This window comes from Pygocentrus nattereri, chromosome 16, assembly GCF_015220715.1.
Source record: "Pygocentrus nattereri isolate fPygNat1 chromosome 16, fPygNat1.pri, whole genome shotgun sequence".
Lineage (NCBI taxonomy): Eukaryota > Metazoa > Chordata > Actinopteri > Characiformes > Serrasalmidae > Pygocentrus > Pygocentrus nattereri.
In genome coordinates, this window is record NC_051226.1 from 10,204,111 (window position 1) to 10,231,265 (window position 27,155).

Below are 27,155 nucleotides of genomic sequence, written 5' to 3' on the forward strand. Positions count from 1 at the left end.
TTAAGACCAAATGATGTGTGAGGGAAAAAAAACAGACAAAAAAAAAAAAACAAGGACAGTGCTACTTCATCACGCATGTTAAACTCGTGCAAATAAGCGGTCCATGGGTTTGTCCAATTTAGGCCAGAAGCAGTAACTGTCACTTCTGCACACCACTTGCCATATGCAGTTTACTAATGGTTTCTGACAGACAGCACATAGGCTCTACCTCAACTTGCTGTCCTACTGCAGCAGTAAAATCATGTTGGCTAGGCTAGCCATGGCCATGACAAATTCGCTTGCATGCCCTCTTCTGAAGAGTTAGACGAATAGCTATGCTCAAATATTTTGACAAACTTGATTTGATTTGATTGATTACAAGCGGTAACACATACAGACCTGATGGTCAAGACATCTGAACCTTATATATACACACTTGTGGAAAACACAGAAAAGTCAAGCTCTTTAACAAAGCACAGGAGTCACGTTCAAGCTACGGATGTGCACGGGTACTCTTAACGATTTGAGGCACCAGTATCCAAATACTGCTGCGTTTCATTACTAAACGTTGGAGAAAATACACAAACCAATAACATATTTGAATGTGAAAGAAAAAGTATATATAAAGTTACAAAACTTAACACAGAGTTCTGTTGATTTTAGTCAAAATCGGCTTTTTTTCCCCCTTGTCCAAAGTTAACCAGATACCTGTTTATGAATTCTTACAAATACTCAAATTTCACAATTTGTTTGAATGTACGACCCTGCGCTCTTAGAAAAGATGGTTCTTCAAGGATTCTTCAGTAAAGGGCATGGTTCTCTTTAGTACCATGACTTCTACATAGAAGTATTTCATGTTACCTTGCAAGACAAAACGGTTCTTCATACTGATGGAGAATGTGTTGTATATGGTCCTATATGGCACCCAAAAGGGTTCTTCTATTGTTACAGTGTTAAGCTAGATGACTAGCTCTTCATCACTGACAGCAATTCACAACACACAGCAAAGACAAGACCCACAGAAGAATCTAGGATGCATATTGGCGATACAGTATTGAATGTCACATCACTGATAGATTAATATTGACACACTGCTTAGACGTCAGTTGGGCCATGAAAAATTGAACTGTGCTGTTTAGTTTTAATACTAAACTACTGGTCTGCATTTAAACAGTTATTGTCCAAGTTGTCAGTAAGGGAGATTGGAGGGTAACACTACTTTTCCAAATTTTTCACGATTCATTTAAAAATTTGGCAATGTATGAATCTGGCACATTCTACCATTCCTACAGACTCCCAGGGAGCCTAATCTGTGGGCAGAAGGAAACTTTACAGGTGCACATCTAGGGTCAGGACAACAGAAGCACTGGCCCCAGAAGAAACCTGATTGACCCCTTAAGTGCCCCCCCCCCAAACACTCACCACATCTACATATCACTGACCTACTCATCACCCTTCAGTGAAATTCCTGGATTTGAATGGTGAATGTTATTCATGAAATGTGTAGATTGAATGAGTTTCAGGAGTGGTGCTCCTTGCACAGTTGGTTTCATTTTCACAAATACGCCATCTTTCTTCAATAGCTTTAGAGTGGTAGGTCCAAAAAGGCTATTGTTGGTAATGTATCATTGTTTGCAATAAAGACAGTCATATTCCACTTCATTTTTGTCTGGAATTGATGTAGAACATGTTGATTTCTGTTAACTGCACTTCCTATGAGAGCTAATCCATCTTACACAAATTAGATCACAAGTGGCGATCATTGGGGTCCAAGCACTAATGACAGTGAGATTTTAGAAGGACCGCTATTTATAATAACTGCTAAAAAGGGATCTTAAAAAGAGATTTTGCTTAGCTTCATACACACTGATATTAGTTTGGTAAGTAATAGGCTATTTTAAACAAATATTTCAAAATACTTGGAAAGTAGAACTTTTGTTGACTTGAATTGCCTTAATGAACTGAATTGTTGCCTTTCTAGGGTACCCAACCCTCCAGGATGGTAAATCTCCAGGACCAGGACTGGTTCCCTGCAATTACCGGTTTCCCTATATTAATGCACCATAATGCTTCGTTTTCATTTAGAATAACACATTTTCTAAGCTAAATGTTCTAAGCCCCCCTGTACAAGGGGTTGATCTCTGAACTTGTCCCACTTCTCACTGCTGACAAGTTTGCAGGTCTGCATTTGGTAGTTGTGAAATTATGAGCCTCATGATTAAATTATGCTGCATAATTTAAAACATACAGAACAATATATGTATATAATGTAAGTAATATACAAATATACAGATACTCTGAGCAACTACGAAGCTCTTAAAATTGAAGGTATTTATTGGGCCATGAACTGGGTCCCATTTCTGGGTCCTCACCTTAAAATAAAAAAATAAAATAAAATAAAAATCCTATAATCCCCAGCGAGATCATAGCCATCCACTACATTACACCTACGGACCATTGACAGGGCTCAGACTGATTAATCCATCTTTTATTTTGCCAAAACTGCAAGTTAGTTCCAAGCTCTCTTGACATCAAGCTGAGGAGGCTTGGTGACCATCGTCAGGCTTGCATCTCACACGCAAGCACCTCTTCCTCTTTGGTGGAATGTTCTTGGCACGGCTTTGAAGCATGTTCTGTCGTTGTACACTGCACTTAACACAGCAAAAGGTACGAGATTGACCGGCTGAGAAGATATGAATCACTCGCCAGACATTTTTGCATACTGCACTGCTGACCATGACTGCACTGTAGTAACATTAGTTTAACAATTATTTATTTGTTCCACCTACAGAGCTTCTCATCTCCAAAACTGCTTTACAAAGACCTGCTTACCAACAGACTTGCAAAAATGCAATGTGTGTCATGAAATTAGGGCCTTTGAAGCTACAGCCTTTTCTGACAGTCAGTGAGCCTTACTTTTCTGCTTTAAGCCCAGTACTCTCTCTCACCAGTAGGAGAGCTTCCGAGCATGCTCAGTGAGGCTTATGAGCGCCATATGCTGCAGACAAAAATCAGTCATCATAGCTCAAAAAGCAAGGAACGGCATCCTCAGGGCCTGCATTTACGCACATATGACAATGCCAAGCCTGACTCTGTATGCGCAAGGCTATCTAGCACAAATACTGCTACCAGAGACCATTCAAATGGAGCAACAACGGTCCCAAAATGGCAACATAACAGTTTACAATGACATGCAGTAAAATACGTTTCCTGCTAACCACTGCAATTCACACAAATGTCACTTCGATCTGAATTTCACATTTTCATTTTTTTTTTTATTATTTATTGAGTAGCACTCATAGATCTTGGGGAACGTAGATGAACCAGCTTTGAGATGTTGTGCCTTACATTACAAAACGCATTTGCAGTGGCAGAAGGTAGTTGAGTTGCCCAGTGCATACAGACATTGTGATTTATTAGAAATCCTATTTCCATATTTCAGCATTCCCTGATATTGCAAAACATTACAAAGACCAACACTGCAGTAATGATTAACAGACAATATATTGTGCAATCCTACCACTGACTCTCCCGATTAGGCTTAACATCAAAGCTTAGACATCAAACATGCATTAACACAGCTGTAATTGTTGCCATTTTTTCCATGTAGGTTCCGCAGAAGAAACAGAAGTTAGCTGCATAATAAACAACAAAAAAGGTCTAAATTATTCCATTTGTGCAGTTTGGTGATTTTGCCTCTCAAGGAGACCTGACTGAACTTTGTTTATTACCAGGTTTGGTTTCCAATCCAGTTACAGCCCAATGTAAGACCCAAGATGGATTTTTTTCAGCTTTTAGTACTAAAGACAGACACACAGATTCATTACATTTCCAAAAGTATTCAGACAGCTGCTATATCGATCACTAACACGGTTTGCATAATCTCCATAGAAAATCTATAAATACAATGAGAAGCCCTAGAGTTTCCACAATCCTAAAGTCACCATGCCCATTGCCAAGTGTTGATAAGAGGAGTATAAAGCAACCCCAGCACAAAGTGCTGTTTACAATCCACAACTAATCATCCAGTGCTCTTGTGGCTCAATGCAACTTCACAGCAATGTTCCAACACTGTACTGTAAGGCCTTCTCAGTAGAACAGCAGCTAAAACTGCAGCAAGACTCCCTATTAATACCCTTGATTTCAGAAGAAACATTGACAAAGAAGCTACAAAACATTTGGACACTGGCCAGATTTTAGGTCATTAAGCCTATCCCTGGACTAAATTGCTGTCCCATTGGTGAATTAAAACCACAAGATAGTTTTAGCCTAGGACAGTGGTTGATCATGAAAAGCTTCCTTTCTGCAAAGTCTAGTTCCAACCACAATTCACCCAGCTAATCAGCCTTTTCCCAAGGCCCTGATTGGATGGATCAGATATATAAAAAGTAAAAGGCAGGACACCTTATTGGATACCGGTTGAACCAAATTCTGCAGGAGGGTAGCTCTCCATGACCAGAGCTGGTAGACCACCAGTCTAGGACTAGGCTTCATCTAGATCTGGGCAACTGGCCCACAAGCAGGTTAACGTGAACGTACTGAAATACTATGGGCGTAAGCTGCCCCCTACTGGCCAATCATTGCAGGTTCTTCCCGACTCACAAGACATTTCTTTGAAAATAACATATGTGGTAAAATATGAATGGAACTGAAATAGATGTTGGCGACATGTTGCAAACTAAAATCAGTCATCTACACACAAATCAGGACTTGAGCACAGAGAAGCCCAAACAGCGCGGTTATAAGACAAAACGCCGAAAGCGAGCACAGATACAGAATCTGTGCACTTGTACTTCATCCACTCGCTCATGATCACATCAGCTTGTCACGTTCAGCGGACGGTTAGTAGGCTGATTTAAAAAAAAGTCTTGGGTTAACACAGGAAGATAAAGTGAGTGGGCACCTGACAACACGAGGCTGAAGTTGGCTTCCTACACGCCAGCTTCTTGTTCGAATTTCCCCGTTCCACCTTAAATGGTGCAGCAGTTCCATGCAGCCAATTAATCTTACGTGGAGCTGCTACACCATTTAAGGTGGAACGGGAAAATTCTAACAAGAAGCTGACTTCAGCTTCGTGCTGACAGCAGCACATAACTATTACGTTATTAGACAGACTGTGCAGGTATGCCCAGCCTTTCAAGTCTGCAGTTAGCCGGCCAAATGTGTGTTTTGTTTAGCCACAACTTGAGCATGTTTAAGTGCGTTAACTTCACAGAAGAACAGCTATTTAAACGCGCTCTATTAGCTAGCCAGCTACAGTCTTCCTGCTCGAAATAGAGACCGTTTCATTTTTACAGCGCTCCAGGTTGCCACTGCTGTAACAGCTGAGCGAATCTTGCCGAAACAAACCGAGCTCGTCGCTGAAACGCGAAGAGAAATTTAAAGAAAGTGTGTTATTGTTCTGGAAGTAGCAACCTAGCATCTGAAGCCGGATGGTACGGGGCCCTGGAAACAACATAACGCATGTAGTCCGATGCGCGTTAGAGGAAGACTGAGTGGTATTCAGGTTCCCGGGCTGCGGGCCGCCTGTGTTATTTTCCTCAGCCGCTCACTCGCCGATGAGAAACACAAAGCGGCGAGTTCACAGCGAGACTGTCAGGCGGGATGTTTGAAAACTCGCACAGATAGAGGTCAAATAAGAGCCCCCGAAGGCTTTGCCCGCTTGGCATCGACACGTCAGGTGGCCTTTCATTTCACTGCTGACGTCCGAGGTCGTTCGTGCGGTCCCAGCGCGAAAGAGCAGAGTTAGAAGGTAAAAGCGTTTGTGTCTCTTACCTCAGTTTCCACTGAAGCCATGGTTCCTCGGTGCTCCGCCCCTTATCGCCACACGTCACTCAGTCCGCTCCTCAACCTGCTCGGATTCTGCTCGTGATCCTGATATCAGCCTTTGCTGTGATGCTTCCATTTTAGATGCTTCCATCAAGCTTCACAGAATCCATTTGTTTATTAACTACATTACCTGATCATATTCGCTTCCAAGCAGGACCCGCTTGACTGCTGGTTTACTTGGGCGTTTAAAGGGCCATTCCGTCCTACAATTAGCATTTAATGTTATTTGCTGGGTTGTGCAGTCTTCTGTCATCAGGATTAGGCAAAATGCTTTGGAAAGAGTACTAATGGCTGAATACGGAATACACTGCCCTAAATAATACGTTTAAAATACATAAATGGGGAAAAATGCTTTCATTTTTATTTCACACTGTTCCGGGTTGGCAGTTTTATTAATATAATTCTTATAATAATGTTTCATGAAAAAATTTAATTAGTGAAATGAATACAAAAGTGACAAAATCTTTGTCATTTTGGCTCTCATGGCCTGTTTCCATCCACTGCTGCTCCCATTATCCCACTGCCCTTTCAAGACCCTAAGCCAACAGTTCACCATATCCCAAAAAAATATCTAGCAGATTTAACTCTAAAATGAGCAGCAGTGTGTATTTGCATTTAATGATGGGCATGTAACGCTGCAGATGTCCAGTATAACGCCAGAGCCGAGCTAATCATTCAAGAACACGTCCGCTACTCAATCCATTCATCCCTCAAAAACGTTTAGTAATGGTCACTTTAATAACCGGTTCATCACAGTGGTTTATCAGTCCACTCAGACTTTAGAATGAACTTCAGTGTTTGTTAAGAAACCAGTTTGAGTCTTTTATGTGCTGTGTGCTGGTTTTAAAATAGTTGTTCTTTGAAAGAGGGTATATACGTTTTACATTCATGGGTAAGTTTTCTAAAAATTTATATTAACTGTATTCTTAATAGCCCTGCGATGGACTGGCGACCTATCCAGGGTGTATCCTGCCTTCCGCCCGATGACTGTGCTGGCTCCAGCACACCCTCATGACCCTGAAGGAGAAGCAGCTTAGAAAATGTGTGTGTGTGTGTGTGTATTCTTAATACTGCCTAATGTAAATTGGACTGAATACAGATACATAATGTCTGTTCTCTGAATACGTGTTCCCAATACTTATATTCCATTACATCTCAACCCTGTCTGTAGTGCAGCTTTCCATCCCCAGCATGCTTTACGTTAGGATGTCATTGAGCCATTAGGAATTTTCCCCCACCATCATAAACAAATCCTGATAATAAAAACTGACAACATAGCCACTGATGAAGAAGCAAAAAAGTGCAGATGTGATAGCTGCAATGCCAGCTGCCAGGCCTCCTTGTACACGTGTCAGATAGCAAGGGAAAAATAAACCACCTGCCCTCAAGGATCCAACCTACTTACCCTGGAGACTACTGGGACAATTGTTGGAGGCGAGTGGGAATGTAGTAAAGAGTAAACAGCTGTAGTGAACAAAACAGCTGTAGTACACATCTGTAGTAAAGGATAAACTTTTCATTTTCATGGAGTTCCCCTTTAATACATTTCATTCACTTCTCTTTAAGACAGATGTGTTTGCTTATTCATTCATTCATTCATTCATTCATATAATAAATAAAATTCACGTTGCACCTTTCATGCACCTCAACACACCTCAATGAGCTTTACAAAGACAAAAGCAGAAAAGACGAGCACTGAACAAGGAAGGAAAACTATATAAAAATAGGAATAATGAAGTGAATAAAACAAGGCGTTTCTAGTAATAACTATGACAGTTAGCTCATACAATAATGTAAAATGATACAACAAAGTTAAAAATGAGAGAAAAGCTGGGTAGAAATGAACATTTTAAGCTGCTTTTTACATACTGCTGAGGAGTTTTGAAGGCAAAGTTCTAAAAGCAGCCTCGATTAGTTCTTTGAGCAGAAAGTAATCCTGTAGTGGTTTATTTATTGCTTATTTATTGTGCATGCTTGCTTAATTACTTGGTTATTGTACTCTCTTATATTAGTTGAATTTCATTTATTTTTTAACTAATACATAAATTGCAGCTATCGAGAATTTCTTTTTCAGCAGGTTGTGAAGCACTCTTTATTACCATATCACAGCTCTGCAGCTCACTCCATCTTTCCCTCCATCCAGCCTGTCTCTCATTTTTTCCCTCCTTTCTTTCTGTCCATCTGCGATCTGTTAGACCCCCCCTCCCAGCACCTCCCCCAGTCTCAGGCAGGCTGCTGTGTGTGTGTGGATACTGTGCATGCAGATATCTCTGAGTCCATGTCCTTGTGAGACACTGATGGATTGGGGCCCAGTTTCTATGGCAACAGGAGGAAAGCAGCAGACAGCAGCAGCTCTGGAGGTGTTGCCTGTCCACCAGTCGCCTTGATCTTTCGGTGGCCTTCTCCCGCAGCAAGCTGAGCTCTACGCCTCACAACATTGACCATCCAAACACTGTTGACCGTAATTACAGAGTATAATCCATTGCTTACCTCTCAATCACAAGGTCTGTTTAAACGGATTCTCCCGTTGTGGTGTTTTAATCGGTGTACAATAATAATTCAGGTAATTACAGCAACTGCCTCTCGCTTAACGCTGACTCTTTTACAGAGGAGGAGATAAAAGCTTAAGAACGAACAAAATCCTAATGGTATATTTTGACTGAAAGCTGCTGCGTGCAAAGTTAGGCATGTGCATCCATGTTTGAGAGGAAACTGAAAAAGTCACGCTCCGAATTTGGAGTCCCGTCCAAGCCACTCTGACTAAAAAGTATCATGTACTCAAAGGAAGCATGAATGTGACCATATGATGGAAAATGAATTTCCTTGCTGTTTTTCTTTGATGTAATATACAGACAATGTTCATTTCAAAATGTACCAGTCCATTTTGTCTATATGTGGAAACTAAGCTGCAAAAATGTTGTGATGTCACAAAATCCAGCACATTTCAATACACTCTTAAATAAAAATACTCGATTAAACATCCAGTGGACTTTTTTTCCACGCCGTATTCGTCGCAGTGGAAGTTTCCATAATTGGGAAAACATTACAGCAGTGGCAGCATGTAAGAATGAGATTGTAGAGGACTCAAGCACTTTTACATACTTATTAAGGAATTAACGCATTTCTTCATGAAAGGTGTCAGGATGGTGAGCGGTATGGATCTGTAGAAGGTAAAGAAGCTGTCTGTGATCAGGAGACAAGAAGTGACATTAGCTATGAACAAAAACTAGTAGTGTTACTAAATGAGCCAGAGAACTGTGAACTGGGTCAACTTGCTGCAGGGCTCTGTGTTTTGATGTTTTTCCACAGTAAATATTAGCATTAGTGATATTACTGCTCAAACATGGAAGTAATTCATGTCTGTTAGCTTCTACCTAAGAACTCTGAACTGCCCATTTACAACATGGCACTCTGTACAAAACAACATTAACATTAACATTAGACAGGGGAAAATGTAAAATATTATAAAGTTAAATCACTTACTTCTACCAAAAGTCAATAAGGTGTGTGAACTGTTCTCCCAACCTGCACAATATTATTTATATTCTATTAAACATCAGACAGCCATCTTTAGCTTAGCTCATTGGACCTCATTCATTAACTTTCTTCTTAAAACCCACTTGTGCAGTTTTCACAAACATTCTGATATTTACCAGTGTTTTCTTATTGGGCGTTTGCTCTTAAGAACAGTATCCACGTGCAATTCTGTGGTTTAAGAACACGCCAAGAATCTGACATAGACTTTTTCTTAGAACCTTTCACAAGAACAAATATAAGAAAATAAATGTCATGAGATCCTACAAAGTCTTGCAGGTAATTCTCAGAGAAAATCTTTTAGTCCTTATCTGGCTTGTTCCTCTCTTAAAATGAAAACTGCTCCACCAAATGAACAGCGTCTTTTGTGGGAAAAAAGGTAAGAACCTTATTAAGAACAAAAAAGAGTGGATCTTCCACACACTTCCACTACCTTTGTGCACAACATTGACAATCCCATCTTCCAGGATGACAACGGTAGGGTGTCTGCAGGTGACTGGTTCAAAACACTTAATGGAGGTTTGGGCCAGTTTGACCAGCTAAATTCTCAATTCTAGTGAACTGTAAAATTGTAAAATTGTGATTGGCCTTTCATAAAATGAGATTCGTCTTTAAATGTTCCTCCGTTAAACAAAGAAAAAACTTTGACAGGACACCTGTCGTGGGGCAGTCGTAGACTAGAGGTTAGGGAACTGGCCCTGTGACCGGAAGGTTACCAGTTCAATCCCCAGTGCCAACAGTGCATGACTGAAGTGTCCTTGTGCAAGACACCTAACCCCCAATTGCTCCCCGGGCGCCGTGGATAGGGCTGCCCACCACTCTGGGCACGTGTGCTCACTGCCCACTAGTGTGTGTGTCTATTCACTAGTGTGTATGTGGTGTTTCACTTCACGGATGGATTAAATGCGGAAGTGGAATTTCCCCGTTTGTGGGATTAAAAAAGTATCACTTACTTACTTAACCTCAAAACAAATCTACAGTAAGAGCAGCGCTGGAAGTAAATTAGACTAAGAAATGATGGCAAGGTGTAATTGGGGAAAGTATAATGCCTGACACATGCTATCCTAATAAAGGTGCTGCTGTTTTTGTTTTATTCCTATAGCTGAACAGGTTTTGTATTAAACTATAGGGAAGGCCTCACTCAGAAGCTCAGTGTCACTAACTAAACTACTAACGTGAAGTAAAGTTTATCTCTGTTCCTACATTTTCTACAAGTTGTTTTATAATTATGTCTAATGATAAATAATGTTACAGAGCAGTGCTAAGATCACGTAGTTAACAAATTAGCTTTTCTGAGCTTGACCTGATAAAATCTTGATAATTCAGTCAGGCTAAACAGCACTGCACAGTGCTTGCAGAGCTAGTACTGCACTTACACACATGCCAGTCAGTCTTTAAAGTTTGCTGACAGACCTCATATAAAAGAGGACAGATCTTATAGCATTGCTCTAGCATTAGCAATTTCCATGTTGTGGTTAATGTAAACATGGTTTCGAAACAGGTTTTACTGGTGTTACCAGGTAGCCTGACCCGGAAGTTTGGAGAACGTAGCAACCATAATTAAGGAAGGTGGGGCTTTCTCAAAGTTTTGTAAATAGTCAGTGAAATGCTGAAACAGGCACCCACAACTTTTGGGGGGAATGTGCACCCAGTTTATGGAAGAGTTGGCTCTGGAAGAATTTATAGGAGCTTAAAGAGAAGCTGTAATCCTTACCCGATGGGATTGGTGCTGTTATTAAGGGAAGAAAACAGTAGCCAAAGGTTTTGAAAAGGAATTATAGCAGAGAGTCTGTGGGGAGTAGAGCTGCCACTTAATAATGTCTCCTGGGTATGTCAGATGGTAGATGGTGCTCCTGGACGAGCCCAAAATGAACGGACTCCTGTGGAGTTTTACTGCAAAGTCATAATTTGTAAATGCTTCATTAATTTTAACAACAAAAAATGCCTTACTTTTCTAAGAAGCCCCTGAGGTGACGTGGTGATTACTTTTAAGCCATGGCCACAAATGAATGTATTTAGGCCATAAGTTAAGTTTCTCATGGCCACAAACTAATTTATTGAGGCAACAAATTAATGTACTGAGGCCACAGACTTAACTTGTGGACTCAATAGTAACTCTTTGCCACAAGAAACTTAACTTGTGGCCTCAATATATTCATTTGTGGCCTTGCTTTATTAAAAATAATCCCAATGTCACAATATTCACACTGAGCATTTTTTATTTAAATTGGAATTTTTAAAAAAATCTAATTTCAAGAGCTGCAAATTTAATTATAGCTTACATTAACAACCATGCAGTCCTGAGTCTTAAATGGAGACCTTTAATCAAATAACATGAGGTCTATGAACTGCCTGTTGAACAGCTAGACTAATCAGTAACTACCAAATAACTAACTGGCAGTCTAGCACTGTGTCCAATCCTCAAGCCAGAAAAAGTGGATATTTTGGTCATCTTAGCCAAAATAAAAAGCCTGGACCTTATTTTTTAGATAAGAATCACAATTTAAATAGCAGTCACAAAGTTAGTCAGAACAATTTCACTTAGATACAGTATGTTCCCCAAATCATTCAGCCCTGATGGTATAAAGTTTAGCTTTGCCCATTCACATAGAACTTACTTTGCCCTCTGCAAATACAAGCACCTCTACTAAACATTAATATGACGGGCTGTGAAAAAAACTTTTTTCATTACTTTTTTCCATTGTAGATCCTTCAGATTCCAGTGTCTAAGCTTGTGGACTCTCCTTTTCAGCTCATCCCAGTTTTTTGTGGAGTTTAGGGCAGGGGACTGGTGTGGCCAAGGCAAAACCTTGATTCTACAGTCAGTGAAATAGTGTCATGTTCATGAGGTTTGGTTTGGATCACTGTCCTACTGGAAGAGCTACAGAGCAGTTTAAGCTTTCTGGTTGAGATAGGTTTTAATTTAATATCTGCTGGTACTTGATGGAGTACATGGTGCCAAACCGTGAAGAAAAACAGTCCATATCATCACAGATCCAGTGTCATACTTCATAGTGCAGGTGACATACTTTTCTGAATGACTATCTCACCTCTGGTGTTGCCAAAAAAGCTTTATTTTGGTGTCACCTAATCTTAGAACAGTCTCCCCAAAAGTTCCAGTAACGTCTGGCAAACTGAGCTCTTGAGTTCATTGTTGCTTGACAGTAAAGGCCTCCTTCTGGCAACTCCCCCAAAAAACTTGTGGTTATATAGGTGGTGTCTGATTGCGGTTTGAAAAGTGTTCTGACCACAAGACCTGATGTCTGCCATTCTCCAGCAGAGATTCTTTAGCCTTTCAAACCATCCTCCTCATTGTGTGTGGGGTCAATGCAGATACACGTCCTCTTCCCAGCAGATTCTTATCATCTCCAGTTGCTTTAAACTTCTTATCTATTGCCCTGAGAGTGAAAATGGGCATTTTCAACTCTTTAGCCATTTCTTCACGCATCTCAACAACCTTTCGTCACGCATCATTCCTGTATTTTCTGGTCTTTCTCACAATGATGGATAACTAAGGGAATTTGGCCTGTGTGTCACCTCATATTTATACCCCAGTGAAACAGGAAGTTTAAAGTGAAACTTTAAAACATAAAATGTGAATGGTGACACGCTTCAGTCAGATTTCACTCATAAGAATTTCTAGGGTTGCCAACGGTTGTGGCAGAAATAGATTTAAGAAAAGTATTTGGTTCATGATAAGATTTAGATTCTTTCTTTTACTTATTATTACGCTTCAAATAAAAGTTAGAATTCTGAATGAAAGATCAAAGGGATAAGCAATCAATAATGTTCTTACAGCCCGTTTTTGCTCATATGCAACGGGTGCCAATATTTGAGGAGAGCACTGTATAAGGAGTGCACAATACAGGGCGGCCAATCAGAACAGAGGTAATTAGGTGACAGAGGTAATGTCTTAAAGGCACAGTAACAGAACAGCCTCTGTAGTTCCATGAAAAATTGAAAAAAAGTTCATTGGAAAGTTAATTAAGGTGCATAAAACCACACAAACGTAAGGAAAACAGGAAAAAGGCAGGATTTGGCTCCTTTAAATAAAATACACAACAGCGTGTAAAGTGATAGAGGCTGATGAGATTTTATTAGTACACTGTACAATTTGAATTCTTTTTTTTTTATGACACTGAACCACAGTGGTGCTACTGTATTCCAAAATCCTGCTAACAAGCATCAGGCATTTCTCAAAAGATAAGACCATATACACATAATCACTGCTTCCAATAGAAAAATACAAAACCACAGGCCACCCATAATCAACGAAGAGTAAAACACGATGACAAACGAGGAAAGTCATAAAGCTGTAGAACCTTTGGTGGTCAAAAGTAAAGCATGACAGCCAAATCATCGAGTGTGTCAGTTTGAACCCAAGATGAAACAACTTTACTGCAGATTCCACTTTTGAGTAATTCTTTCTTTCAGAGTAACAAGTGTGAAGTCTTTACTGAGATAAAATGAATAGCATCCATCCTTGCTAGGACTAGATTAAGTATTGTATTCATATTTAAGGCATGTTGTTGTGTATTGAGTGGTATTGATGCATGTTCCCAACCATGCTGATAGAGAGGGTGGACAAAATAATGAAAACACCAAGAACTATGCAGATGTAAATGTCTCACCATATTACTTTGTCTTAGTGTTCCAAGGTCTAGTTTGTGCTTGATACACTAGTATATTGACTGTGGAAATGGAAGACCTGTCATACATTCCGGCCATAAGCACACTAGACTGACTCTGAAAGGTTTACACTGAATGTGCTGATGTGTGTGAATACTGTGTTGCTACACATTAAAAGGGCACTATGGGCAAAATGAAAACTTTAAACATCACTACATCTGCTGTAAACATGCCTATTCACATCACTGCCACAGTAGTAGCAGAGCGAGACGTTCCAGTTCAAAGATTAGGACAACCCCCTTCTGATGTTGTTTCATGAAGGTGGGAGGAACTTTTGAAAAACTGCAAGTGCTTTGGGGTGGATAATAAAAGGGCAAGTTGTTTTGTTTGTTCCCCTGCTAGCTGGCCAATACTGAAGGATCTTACATAACTGCACAACACACAAAAAAAATAAACATCAGCAGACACCGGTGCCCCTACCCTTTTGCCCTCAGATTGCACCCATCCTGGTCATAGTGCATAGTACACAGTCACCGCCATCATTCATGGCCTCATTCTGGGGATAGAGCTTGGATCCCTTGAGTTCCATCGCTCTCTGGTGCCCCCTCTAGGAGTTAGACAGTCAGGGGCGTACATACCTGCCATGTACTGCAATTTAAGTTATTAAGGGTTATGTACATTCAGGCTACCCTCCAAAATGTCTATGCACAGGCCAGGGGCTGGATTCACGAAAGCTTTCTTAAGGAAAAACTTGCAAAGGTTCTAAAGACAAACACTAAGAAGTTCATAGGCATTGTTCTTGAAAAAACAACAGGTTCTCAGATATTCTCTTAAGATCATCTTTCGATTTTCTTAAGAAAATCATCACTGCTTTCTCACGTCAGCTATGGTGCGTTTGATCATGTACCATCAAATGAGATAGATTTTGAATCTGTATTGTAATTTCTGTTATTTAGTTTTATCCACTCAGAGGAGCAAAACGGAGGAAAAACATCAAACCAAGTGTTTAAAACATTTAACAAACAACTAGAGGTGATGGTGGAAAAAAACAGCCAACAAAAAAAAATCCTCCTTGGAAAATATGATAATTGTGGAGTGATGGATGAAGATAGGCAGGAGCAGCAGAGGCAGCGTCAGTGATAAATTTAGATGTACACTTACAGCCTAAGACAAGTCTGAGGAACACATTTAAGAACATTATGTGGTCAAGAATACCGCTTGTTCTTAGAAGTATTTTTAAGAAAACAGTTCAGAAAAGAAAATAAGAGAATTCTTAAGAAGTTATATGACGAATAGCACTTTTCCTAACTTTTTTCTTAAGAATGAATTTAAGAAAAAACACATATTTAAGCAGATTCACCTTCTTGAGACACTTTTGTGTATCCGGCCCCTGATCACCAACATCTGTATGACATATCTGTATGCAATGCATGCTGGGTATTGTAGCGAGAGAACACTGATGGATGAAAACACAAAGAGAATACACAATTCTGTCAAATCAACGAGTTTAAGGGAGACATTAAACATATTAAATGTCCCTTTAAATTCTTGGTTGGCAGCACTGCTGTTTGTACACGGCACTATTTAGAATTTGTAAGAATTTGCGGATGTTTTACAGCTTGAAGTGTCGATGAGACACTCAGAGAACGCCTTTAGTCACTGCTCTTTTTCATGTTGTTGTCCACCCTCTATATTTGCTAACTTATTAAAATTCTGTATTTTGTCACATTTTTGAGCAAATGCTTCATCAACACAGTGATTCTCTCGGGAACATGATCAGAGAACAGTGAGAAGTTTGTCTGCACCATTAAAGGAGTTCTGCCTCTATGCCATGAAATATGCTTTATTTCTGAATGAGACAGTACTGTTCCCTCACAGTACTGAACACTGTAGAGTAAAAACCCTGCACACGGTGATCCAAAATGAGGCGCACGGATATACCAGGATAGTGATGAGTAACATTCCTCACTCAATATTCAGAACAGATTGAAACATGACATATACACATTTATATATGAGTTTGCATGAGAATAAAAATGTCTCTATTGAATGTGAATCAGAAGGGCTGCTACTATAGAGAAAATCACAGTAAAGGCTAAAGTGAATCTACAGCTAATAGTACATTCAGTGGAGTTTTGGAAGAAGGTGGGGGGGGGGGTCTCTCTGACTCACACCTACATAGTCAAATCTACACACACTGACAAAAAAATTCTGTTAAAAAGTGCCGTTTTGTGCTTCAATTATTCTAGTAGTTAATAAAAGAACAGTTCAAGGGTCTGAATTAATGATACTTAAGATACAGGAGGAACACCATCAACGTTGTACACAGCAATCATAGCATAAGGCCTCAACTGGGGAATTCCTTTTATACCTCCATTAATTGTGGTTCGATCCAAAAAAATAAAAAATAAATCATAATAATATACATACATTTGGGACTTGCATCGAATTTCAGTGGATTTCCATGCATTACATTCCAGCTACGGAAACATTTCTTGAAAAGATAATGGACATCAGCACAGTCAGTCAGTAGGACACTAATCACAACTTAACCCCACACATTCACTCACTGTTTGGGTGCTTCAAGAGTTTAGAACACATGCAGAGGGTTGTGACACAGCCGAACCCTGAACGCTGAACAGAATCAGGTAACACTTTACTGGAACACACAGTCATAGTCATGCCACAATCATGTCATACAGATGCCATTCTGAGTTTGTTCAATAATACAACAGGTCATGTTAATATTACCTGGTTGTTATGACGATACACATTCTAACACCTGTAATAACAATTAACAGTAAAGGTCACACTGTTAGATTTAAACACCAGAATACGAGAGGGCGTGTTATCATGAATAATATCACAGCTGTGATGACCTACAACTAAACAACATTAGTACCTTCAGTCAGACATTATCACGGCCTGTGATGTTATTCATGATAACACACAACCTCCGGTGTTGTAATGCTGATATTGAACAGTCCTGCGAAATAAACCAAAAAAGTAAGGCAAAGAAGCCCTGAATGTTATATTAAATGTGCTTTAAAATGGGCAATTCCTTCCATTAAAAAAGTAGCATCCTTTTGCATTACAGACAGTGCGGTAAAATTGGGTTTATGTTACATAATTCATTGGATATTTGATTTTTTCTCCTTGATTTCTCATTAAATAAGCTAAATACATGAAATAAAGCTTTGACTAAGTGAATAAAGTGCCAGTGATGTGTGTTTTCAAACCATTATGTTCAGCAAAACTACACATTTTTGAAATATAGTTGGTTGCAGTTTGTTTTCCGTCTTCTCTGGAGTGAGAAAATGTAGGTTTAATCATTGTTAAATGTCTATTTCTTGACAATTCGAGGAGAGAAAGTTGCATATACAATGTAGAAATGTGCAATGGCTGCAAAGCATTCGTTACTTAACGACTGCTGTTCAGTGGAATAATACGGTTCTTGTGAAAATGCTTCTCAACCAATCAGATTGTGCTTGTTGTATGACTGTTGTATAACACGGGGCATTATCTGTTAGAAAAACCCAAAACAGCATATGACATGTCATCTGCCACGACATGTTTATGGCATGGTTATGTCAACTTTATGTAGCAAATTAAAGTGTTACATAACAGACCATTTTTTTGAAGGAATTAATTAAATCTACTGAATGTAATAATAACTGTGGGATAAGCAACATATTCCTAAAATCTCGCAATTGGTCAATGTCCAAGGTAGAAATGTAGAAATGTAGCAAGAGCTGCTCCCCCTCCATCTACCTGTCTAACCAACCTTTTCTACACCTTAACGTGCCTTCAGTACCCAGAGAGGCTGTTTACACCTTGCATCAACAGGCGTTTTCAGATTTAACAGGATCGCATCAAAGCCAGGTGTCACTTGGATCACTCACGCCACTTTTGGAGGTGGTCAATTAATAAATGAAATTTAGTATATTCAGATACAACCTGGACATGAAACACATGTTAATACGAGGTGTAAACAAGCTCAGAATGACCGACTATACTGTTACAGAACAGATCGCATACCAGCTCAGTGATGAGAAGGAGGACATGTACCATGACTTCCTGTAACAGTGATGATGGTAACCTATCAATAATCAGTCCTTCCAGAACATACCGTCTGCAGACTGACGCTACGATGGCCTGAGCGAATGTTCCTCTAAGAGTTCAGATCAACATCTCAGAGAGACCACGGTTCTGTTTTAAAGCTGTGTCAGTCCAACAGAAGCTGTCATGTAGATTTTACTAAGCCTGTGTTTAGAAGCAAGCTTCACAGAAGGCCAGCCTTGGCTATGTGAAAGACAGATTCTGTGTATAACTTTCATATCAAGGCATCACAGATGCTGGTATTTCCTTTCATATAAATGCAGAAGATTTCATTGTTCAGGAGTGCTACCATAATCAGGCACTGATAAACTCATTCCCTGTTTAGGTCCAGGGTCCTTTTCTCCATACTGAGGAGCAAGGAATACTGGTGATATAAATCAAATGAACACAAACAGATCCCTTTTAAATGTTTAGATTTGGTAAAATGTGGGGTAGCAATGCCTAGAGTGTCCAGCAGGGGGAGGGACTTGCATTTTCCAACATCTGGGCTCATCTACGTCATGCTGGTGTTGAAGCTGGAGTTGTTGCTGCTGCAGCTTTCCTCATAAGTAGGAGGTGGTTCTTGAAATGAGAAAGAAGAACATGCATAACAATACATGAGATTCCCATTAAACTCAATAAGGTTATTCTACATAATCCCTTTGTGCCATGTATAAAATATGTCTAGTCAGCAGTTTTCACATTGCCCAGGTACACACAGAAGAACAGAAAACCTATGTACCTTACACACTTACAACAGACATCACTGGGCAGTTCGTATTCTTTTTTTACCCCAATTGACCATACATGCTTAGTAGGCAAAACATTTTCATCACTGTATAATCTGAAGTCATTTTTTTCACGCTTCATTTTTATTGAGATCCCAGCATGCTGTGATATGGGCAAGGAAGAGACGGGACCAGGAAGCATGCTGTAAAATGTGTAATGCTCTTAACTGCCTAACAACATAGCCTGATGGTGGCCAGAGTGCTCCCCCTCCTGGGAAACAATGGCAGAATAATTTCACATGGACCTCACGATTGGCAAATTAGATGCCAAAGCTTTTTTTGATATGCAATGTATTATGATACTTATTTTTGACATCTAATAGGTTAGGAAAGTTAAAAATAAAATCTAAAATTATGAATCAAAAGATTTGTATTCAACATCTTTGTCATAGTTGGCTCCTCCCCCTACTCCATGTGTTTACTTTCTGATCATCCCTTTGTTTTGATCTTCCACGTGTTTTCTTTATTTTGGTTTCCTAGTCTGGCCCCTTGTTTTGTGACTCCACCCCTGATTGTCGCCACCTGTTTTTCGTTATCCCTGTGTTTTATAAGCCCCGTGTTTGCCCTTTGTTTTCGCTGGTCTTTGTACTGTTTAATGTTTGATGTGCTGTTTGTATGCACTGTGTGCAGTTTGATGTTTTGCCATTGTTTGTATCCCGTGTTTCTGTTAATCATGTTTAACTTTCATTCTGTTCGTGTTGGCTATTTGAACCTGGACTGTATTGACCATGACCCTGGATTTGCCCATAATAAAAGTATGCGTATGCATCCGCCTCCTTGTGCATTACAATCTTACATACAACACTGCACCAAATGCAATTAAACAGGTCTAATATTGCTCCTTTTGTATTTAAACGTAGTTGGGAGGCGTCCTTTAAAGTACTAATGATATCCATAATATGCTCAGAGATGCATTTTGTGACATACTGTGATTTAATTTATCATGATAATGATAAATATTGTCATATTGCCAAGCCCTACAAGATAATCACTCATACAACAATGTAGTGCTTAACGCACAATACAAGAAAAGGCTAATTAAAGCCATATGGCTGATGTTTACACCATGATGGGGCTACGCAAAGACTTATGGGTAGGCTGATGAGCCAAACTTTACACACACACAGCCACCACAATATGAACAACAGCTCATCATGCAGGGCAACATCACTTTCTTATGAGACAGACTGAGAGTGTGTTACCAAAGCTGCTCTTGAAACTTTATCCAACTTTCAAACACAAAAAAAGCAATTCCCGTTACATTGTTTTGCCTAAAGTTTTCTGGTATCCATGCAGGATCAGGCAGGAGCCTTAGAAAACTCAGCTCACATCACTATGTACGGCCCTTGTTTCCTTCCTTTGGAAAACTAGTCCTAGATTTAAAGCCTCATACACCTTGTAAAGAATTAATGAAAGTGTTCTACAAAATGTGTTTTTCTTAAATTTCTAATTTTTCATAAATATGTTTAGAATCAATGGGCTTTCTGTTATTTCCTAATTACAGGGAAAATCATTGAAATAATTATCTATGGTGATCAACTGCACAATATAGATGCAGCAGGTAGGGACTGGGCTGTAAAATGCTGGAGTATTCCTTTAAGAAACTACCTTAGAGAGCACACCCTGCTAGAAAAACAAAGTAACTAGCAAAACCAGCATATGTTGTGTTTTGGAAGCTGTTATGCTGGTCAGCAGCAACAGAAGCTGTTATGCTGATCAACACCAAAGCCAGCATATGCAGCTAAACCAGGAATTCATGCTGCTCTTAGCTAAGGGACACCCTTTACATCAACAGAGCACAGTACTGAATACAGATTAGGTCACTCACCATGTGGGTATTCCCAGGTGCTGTACTCAGGAGGCAGAATGAGAGGGCAGGTGGTGGGCACAGGGGTGGCATTACCGTCAGTGAAAAAGGGGATGGTGGCCCCTGTGGAGACACAGAACAGCGGTGCAGAGCTCTCTGCTGACTGAGCGTGCTGAGTCTGAGGAAGTGCTTGGCTGGGAGCATGACTGAATGCGCTTGGGGACATGGTGGGAGCCTGGCCTGATGGGTCCTGCTGGGAGTGGCTCTTGGTAGGAATTTCCTCACTGGCCAGTCCTCCTGCACCCTGCTCTCCCTCCAGCTCATCTTCAGCAGGGGGAGCACTCGGGACTACCGGTCCAGGGCTGAGACTCTGCATGGCCGGCAAAGGAGTGTGCTGAAGAGGGTTTGGTGGAGGTGGCCTTGAGGGAGTCATGTTGACAGCAACGTTTCCAATGTAAATGGGCAGAGTGACCACCGTCTCAGGAGACTTTAGTGAAACCTATGAGAAGCAATTAGAAAGTTATAGTACAGCTTATTGTAGTCTTTGCTCTCACAGGTCACATTCTGTACTAAGGAAAATAATGTGAAATTGTTTGGACAATATGGCCAAAATTCTGAATACAGTATATTTTTCACACCATTATTTACTGATAATTATGCTCCATGCAGCCAATAATGCTCACTTTTAATGATCTAATTTGAGAAAAAAACATTTTGTCACAATTTATTTTAAAAAACGGAACCATCACCACATTGCAGAGGACGTGCCCTTTTTTGTCTTTTTTTTTTTTTTTGTCTCATCCTGAAACATTTTTAAACCCATAGCCTTTTGTATTCTTCAACAAACTGAACACTGAAAACAGCCAGCTGGAAAACTCTCCTTACTGCTATGCTGGTTTGTGTTGCTGAGAGTGAATGGTTGTACTTTTTCTTTGTCCTTGTATATTTAATATGCAAGTGTTCATAATTCAAGCATTTAATTGAAAATACCCAATATTATGAATATAAAAAATATATTTAGAAAGTTATTGTTATTGTTTTATCACTTGGGCATCCGTAATTACTAATATCGCTGTCTTTGTAATATATAAAATACAGAGTATTATGTAATACATAAAATTCTCTTACCAAGAATAAACTAAACTTCGTTATGATCTTTAAAGTGCTTCATGTACAGTAGCTGAGGAATGAGGCCTCCTGTGACTAACCTGGATGAAGTAGTCGATGTCTATGAGGCTGCAGCCAGCAAGGCCAGACTGAGGGAGTGGAGGAACGATGATCTGCTCTCTCCATTCTGCATGTTTGCCCGCCTTCACGCCCGCACCTTCCACCTCTGCTATGGTACGCAAGTCAAACATCGGCCGCTTGGTTTTATAGGTCACTTTCTGCTCCAAAGGAAAAAGATGGGGATCAGTGATATTAACTGAGATGTGTTTTTAAAAAAAAAACTCAGAAATAAAACAGAAAGTAGGCTGAAAAGGAATCTTTGCACAAATATATAATAAACATTTTAAATCAAGAGGTAAAAAAAAATGCTTGCTGTGTGTTAAAAAGTAACCAAAATACATCCTCCCACCTGTATGAGGCTGGCTATCACACATCCAGTGTCTTTTCCAGATTTGTTGTGGATTTCAGTGGAGAGTTTGATGATTTGTCCTGAGGTGTATCCTCTCAGGTCGCTGCGAGCCTTCAGCATGAGTGTGCCTGTCTTCACTAGGAGGTAGGTGAACTTCTTAGTTGTCACAGCAAAGCTGGGTTGCTGGAAGAAAAATGTATTTTAAGTGTTTGGGAACCAAATACATTCTTAGTTTATTGATATCTGGGGATGGATTTCAAAATTTATTTAGACTTATTGTACCTAATGAATTGCTTCGATCTTACAGAGTACTGAAAAGATCTGTGTCATTCAATACCAAATTTCAGTACCTTTAGTGTGAGCAAACATGAGCCAAAAGGCATGCTTACACCAAAATTGGTGTAAAGTGGCTGTCTAAATTATATTCTGTATACATGCTATAAACATATTACTAACATGTTATTATTGCTTATTGTCTTGAATATTCTGAAAATATACTTTCAGAATCTAAAGAGCTGTAACTTTACATGAAACATGAAAAGTAATGCACTGAAATGACTCGATTCCAATGTTTACAGCATTACCACATGGATAAAACATATCACATCAACACAATTCTGTCTTTCTGTCTAACACTCTGTAATAACTGTATTGACATGATATAGTGTTTGTGGAAATGATGTACACATTTGACTCACATGAACCCAATGCATTATTCTGTGTTTAATGAAGATTGCTGAGACTACTCACCTGTATATCAGGCACCTCATTGAGGTTCAGCATGTTGAGTAGGTAGAAGGGTCTCTGGGTCTTGTAGTCCTTAGAGAAGCGTGGCGTGTCTATTACAGCTCTGACTCTATATATGACCTTCCCAAAAGGGCCCTCAAAGGAAGTGGGAGCATGTGCTGAGAATGGCACAGTTTTTAAAGTTAGTCAGTGTTCATTATTCATAAAATCAAAACATTTAAAACATTCTCTTCATTTAAAAGCACAGTTTTATGAAACAGTTGTGTGCATTAGCTTTCACAAGTTTGGAATCACTGTTCAAAAATGTAGAAATAATGTTTTTAATAATATAAAACAAAAATTTGCAGACAGTGTCCATAATGAACAATGGAACTGTAGAAGTTACAATAGTAGTAGTAGTAGTAGTAACAATAATAATAGTAATAATAATGGGAATATATAATAATATCCATAATTCATTCAATTTCAAAAGTGCAAACATCAGGCCAGATAACTTCACCAAACAATTATTTAAATAGATAATATTAAATAAAACATCAAGAAATATCTTTGTGGCTTTCAGAACAAAACCTTAGTATTTCCAAAAAGAAAAACAACAAAAAAAAAAAAACGTTTCTTAACTTTTAATGTAAGTTCACATAAATAGATTTTATTCCAAATCAGCAAAGAGCAATTTTATCATATATACTATATATATAGCACATTCCTCATGATTTTTACACAATATAAAGAGCAGCTGGTGTTCTCAAAATATATAAAAATTTAAAATGGAGATAAAAGCTTTTGGACATGATTATATACAAGTTATATATTTACCTTACAGATTACTGCAGATAATATCTACGAATATAGATAAACACAAATCATATACCCCACTGCTTGGGGGTGACTTTGAAGCCCACATATGCTTAATATTTCTACAGAAAGTATCTGGAAAAAAAGATGTATTGCACTGAAAGAGTGGGTGTAGTGAATTAAAGCAGAGGGTTTAGCTGACCCACAAGAAGGAGACTAGGGCTAATTAGTCAGAGCTCGATATAGCTCTGTCAGTGGAGGAGATCTATCTGATCTAAATGGCCTCCTCCTTCACTGTGATAGGACAGTGACTAGTAGGGGCTCATTTTGTGGAGCTAATAATGGAGGCGGATGACAAAGACAAACAGGAAGACGGAAAAGAACAGAGTGAAACTTCCAAGTAAAAAGATGTGAGAAGGCTTGTTTGCTTTCGGATGGTCTGAGTAGGAGAATGGAAGACTGAATATAGCAGAAATATGCAGATTCATCCAAAAAGCCCATACTCAGCTCAATAAGTTTTTAGGGCAAATACATCAAATGCATCTGAAGTGCCATCAACCAAATGACTAATCTACTTGTTTCATTACAAAAGGCTTAGAAGCTTGAATCAATACCATTCAATCAATTCTTCCAAGCTCAGAAAAGGGCAAATAAGAACTTTCAGCAATGGCATTCAGCCCACTCTTCCTCTGAAAGGCAGTTATGCCTACAGCATTCTTATAGAAAGGGCTATTGTTAGAACTGTAACCTAAGTACTGATAATGAGCCAGACACAGAGAGCCCAGTCAGTTAGCCAGAGTTGCCATCAACCCTTTCCTCAGGCCAAGGTCTGCTTTGTGCTACTGTCTACACTGGATGACCACTGGTTATCCAACTATGACATCCTCTGATCACATAGGCATAGAACCAACAGTAGCTTGACCATTCTCATTCAAGGAAGTATGAAATGTGTCTGTATACATGAACATGTATCAGAAGCTTCAGAATACTTCCAAATTTTCTTTCAAGCTCAGCAGTCATGCACAAAAGAGCACTGCTTTATTACCGTAAAGCTTAAATCATAACACAAACTCAGTGTCTACACATTCAAAGATCATTATGTACTAAAACAAGCTGGGGGTTTGTCTCTAGTATGTGGTTCTATGATCTGACAGCAGAGGGCACAGTGTGCTATTATCATAATCCAAGGAAGTCAAACTCAGGTCATAAAGGGCCATTGCAATGCAGAATTTATTGTTTACCCTGCACTAGCACAGCCGCTGCAATTCAAGAAGGGCTTGATAACAAACTGCTGAGACGAAGAAGGTGTGCCACATCTCTAAAGTCTAAACATATACAATGCCATGGCCCTCTTAAACAGGAGAATGAGGCTCCTGCTTTATCTCTCTTGTACAAAGAGCATGTAAGGGCACAGCTGGGTATGACGGGTGTCATTTAAATTGGTTATTTCAAATGCAGCTCCACAGTTTCGCTTTGCCTGAAAGGTCACTTGCTTCTTTAAAAGCATGTTCCATTGCTGTTGCATTATTTGCTTTATTAAATTGAAGGTTCAGCCAAAATTCAAATGGACACAGTTATTCCAATTATTCCATGTAATCATCAGCCAAGGCTGCTTTTTTAGTTTTGTGCAGGAGCCATGATGCTAATGTAGCTAACAAGTAATGTTTCAGTTAGTATTGTACAAACTGCCTAATCAATGCATACTTGCTTTAAACCATGATGAACTAGGGATCTTGATGATAAACCGATTAACCATTAACTGACAAACTGACAAACTGACACAACTGTTCAGCCAATGCTTTTCCTTAAAAAGTTCATTTATTTTCTGATAAACAAGAAACTTTGGAATTTTTGGGGAAATTTTTCATTCAAGAGCACCTTGTTCTGGTGGCCCAACTTAGTGATGCATAACTTTGGGTTTTCTAGAGTCGGCTCCTTTACTAAGTTAAGTGATACTTTTTTAATTCCACAAACGAAATTCCACCTCATTTAACCCATCCGTGAAGTGAAACACCACATACACACTAGTGAATACACACACACTAGGGGGCAGTGAGCACACTTGCCCGGAGCAGTGGGCAACCCTATCCAGGGCACCTGGGGAGCAATTGGGTGTTAGGTGTCTTGCTCAAGGACACCCCAGTCACAAACTGTCGGCACTGGGGATCAAACCGGCAACCTCCCGGTCACAGGGCCAGTTCCCTAACCTCCAGCCCACGACTGCCCCCTAAACTACACTTTATTTCAACTGGTAGCGCCATAACTGTCAATAAACAGATGTAGCAGAAGTTAAACCATCCTAAAAGTAGTTTACAGCACTATATTAACTAGGATATTTAGCCTCCTGACACAGTGCTAAGCTACAACGGGCTCTTTTTAATTCCATGTTGCTTCTGTTGAATGTGGCCTTAAGCTATAGCCTACAAATGTGTGTTAGTTAGCAAATAGTTAACCTATGTAGTGGTTTCTCATTCAATGAAGCCTAAAGCTTTGTTTATATAAAACGCAGTGTGGTGTTTGATGTTTTTGTAGGTCCATTATCTCAGGTTTGTTGGTAAACAATTCATCACAGACAAACATTGATCGGTTATTATTTAAAAGAACGTGTCAAAAGTGAGTCTGTCAATAAACTGTCAATAGGACATGTAGGCCTAAAACTGCCATTAAATATGTTAACATTTCAAACAGGCCTATCTAATGTATCTGTCCAACGGTACTTTTATTTATTTATTTATTTTAAATGTCATCCCACCTTAAAGATACATTATTCAAAGGAAGTTTTCTGTGCTTGAAAGAAGTTTGTCTTTAATCCTGAAAATCTCACTCTGGCGATTGTTGTGGTGACGTTTTAGTAAGCAAGTATCTCAAACAGACTTGTTTATGCTACTTCTAACATTGTATGACATACTAAAAGTACAGACAAAATTCAATCTTCAGGAAGGATGTTGCTACTGGTTTTGTCCATTTTTAGATAACAGTATATCCTGTAGCGTCAAACTTGAGCTGGGCAGTTCAAGGCGAAACTAAAGAAGCAACTATCTGATACTAAACATGTCTACATCTAATCGACTACACTTAGTGTGAGGGGAAAACGTTTTAAATGTAACTTTGAGCCAAACCACCACTTTAAGAACACAGGAAATGATTCACTGCTAAGGACACAGATTGTGACACATGATTTAACATTTACACATCTTTTAAACATTTGGCCAGGCTGAATCTGAACTTTGGTACCAAATGATTCGAAGCATTACAGCAGTGATTCACTGGTACCTTGAAAGGCCTAAAAGGTAGTGACCATCCCTAGGACTGGTTGGAGGAATGGATCAAGCAGGGGCAGGAAGGAACTCATGAGAAATGTTTTACATGCTGC

At 39.4% G+C, this 27,155-nt stretch overlaps 2 protein-coding genes across 2 annotated transcripts in view; both read right to left on the minus strand.

The window, feature by feature from the left end:
* Window positions 1-5,853, minus strand: part of ehmt1b (euchromatic histone-lysine N-methyltransferase 1b) — a 44,966-nt gene extending 39,113 nt beyond the window's left edge. Inside the window, exon 1 of the mRNA XM_037545870.1 lies at window positions 5,755-5,853. Coding sequence (XP_037401767.1) covers window positions 5,755-5,775 — 21 coding nt within the window. The 5' untranslated portion in view covers window positions 5,776-5,853. The remainder of the gene's footprint in view (window positions 1-5,754) is intronic.
* A 7,558-nt stretch (window positions 5,854-13,411) lies between these two features.
* Window positions 13,412-27,155, minus strand: part of arrdc1b (arrestin domain containing 1b) — a 68,365-nt gene continuing 54,621 nt past the window's right edge. The window contains exons 4-8 of the mRNA XM_017714829.2: window positions 22,991-23,145; window positions 22,241-22,423; window positions 21,873-22,049; window positions 20,686-21,163; window positions 13,412-18,651 (exon numbers count right to left, since the gene is read on the minus strand). Coding sequence (XP_017570318.1) covers window positions 18,584-18,651; window positions 20,686-21,163; window positions 21,873-22,049; window positions 22,241-22,423; window positions 22,991-23,145 — 1,061 coding nt within the window. The 3' untranslated portion in view covers window positions 13,412-18,583. The remainder of the gene's footprint in view (window positions 18,652-20,685; window positions 21,164-21,872; window positions 22,050-22,240; window positions 22,424-22,990; window positions 23,146-27,155) is intronic.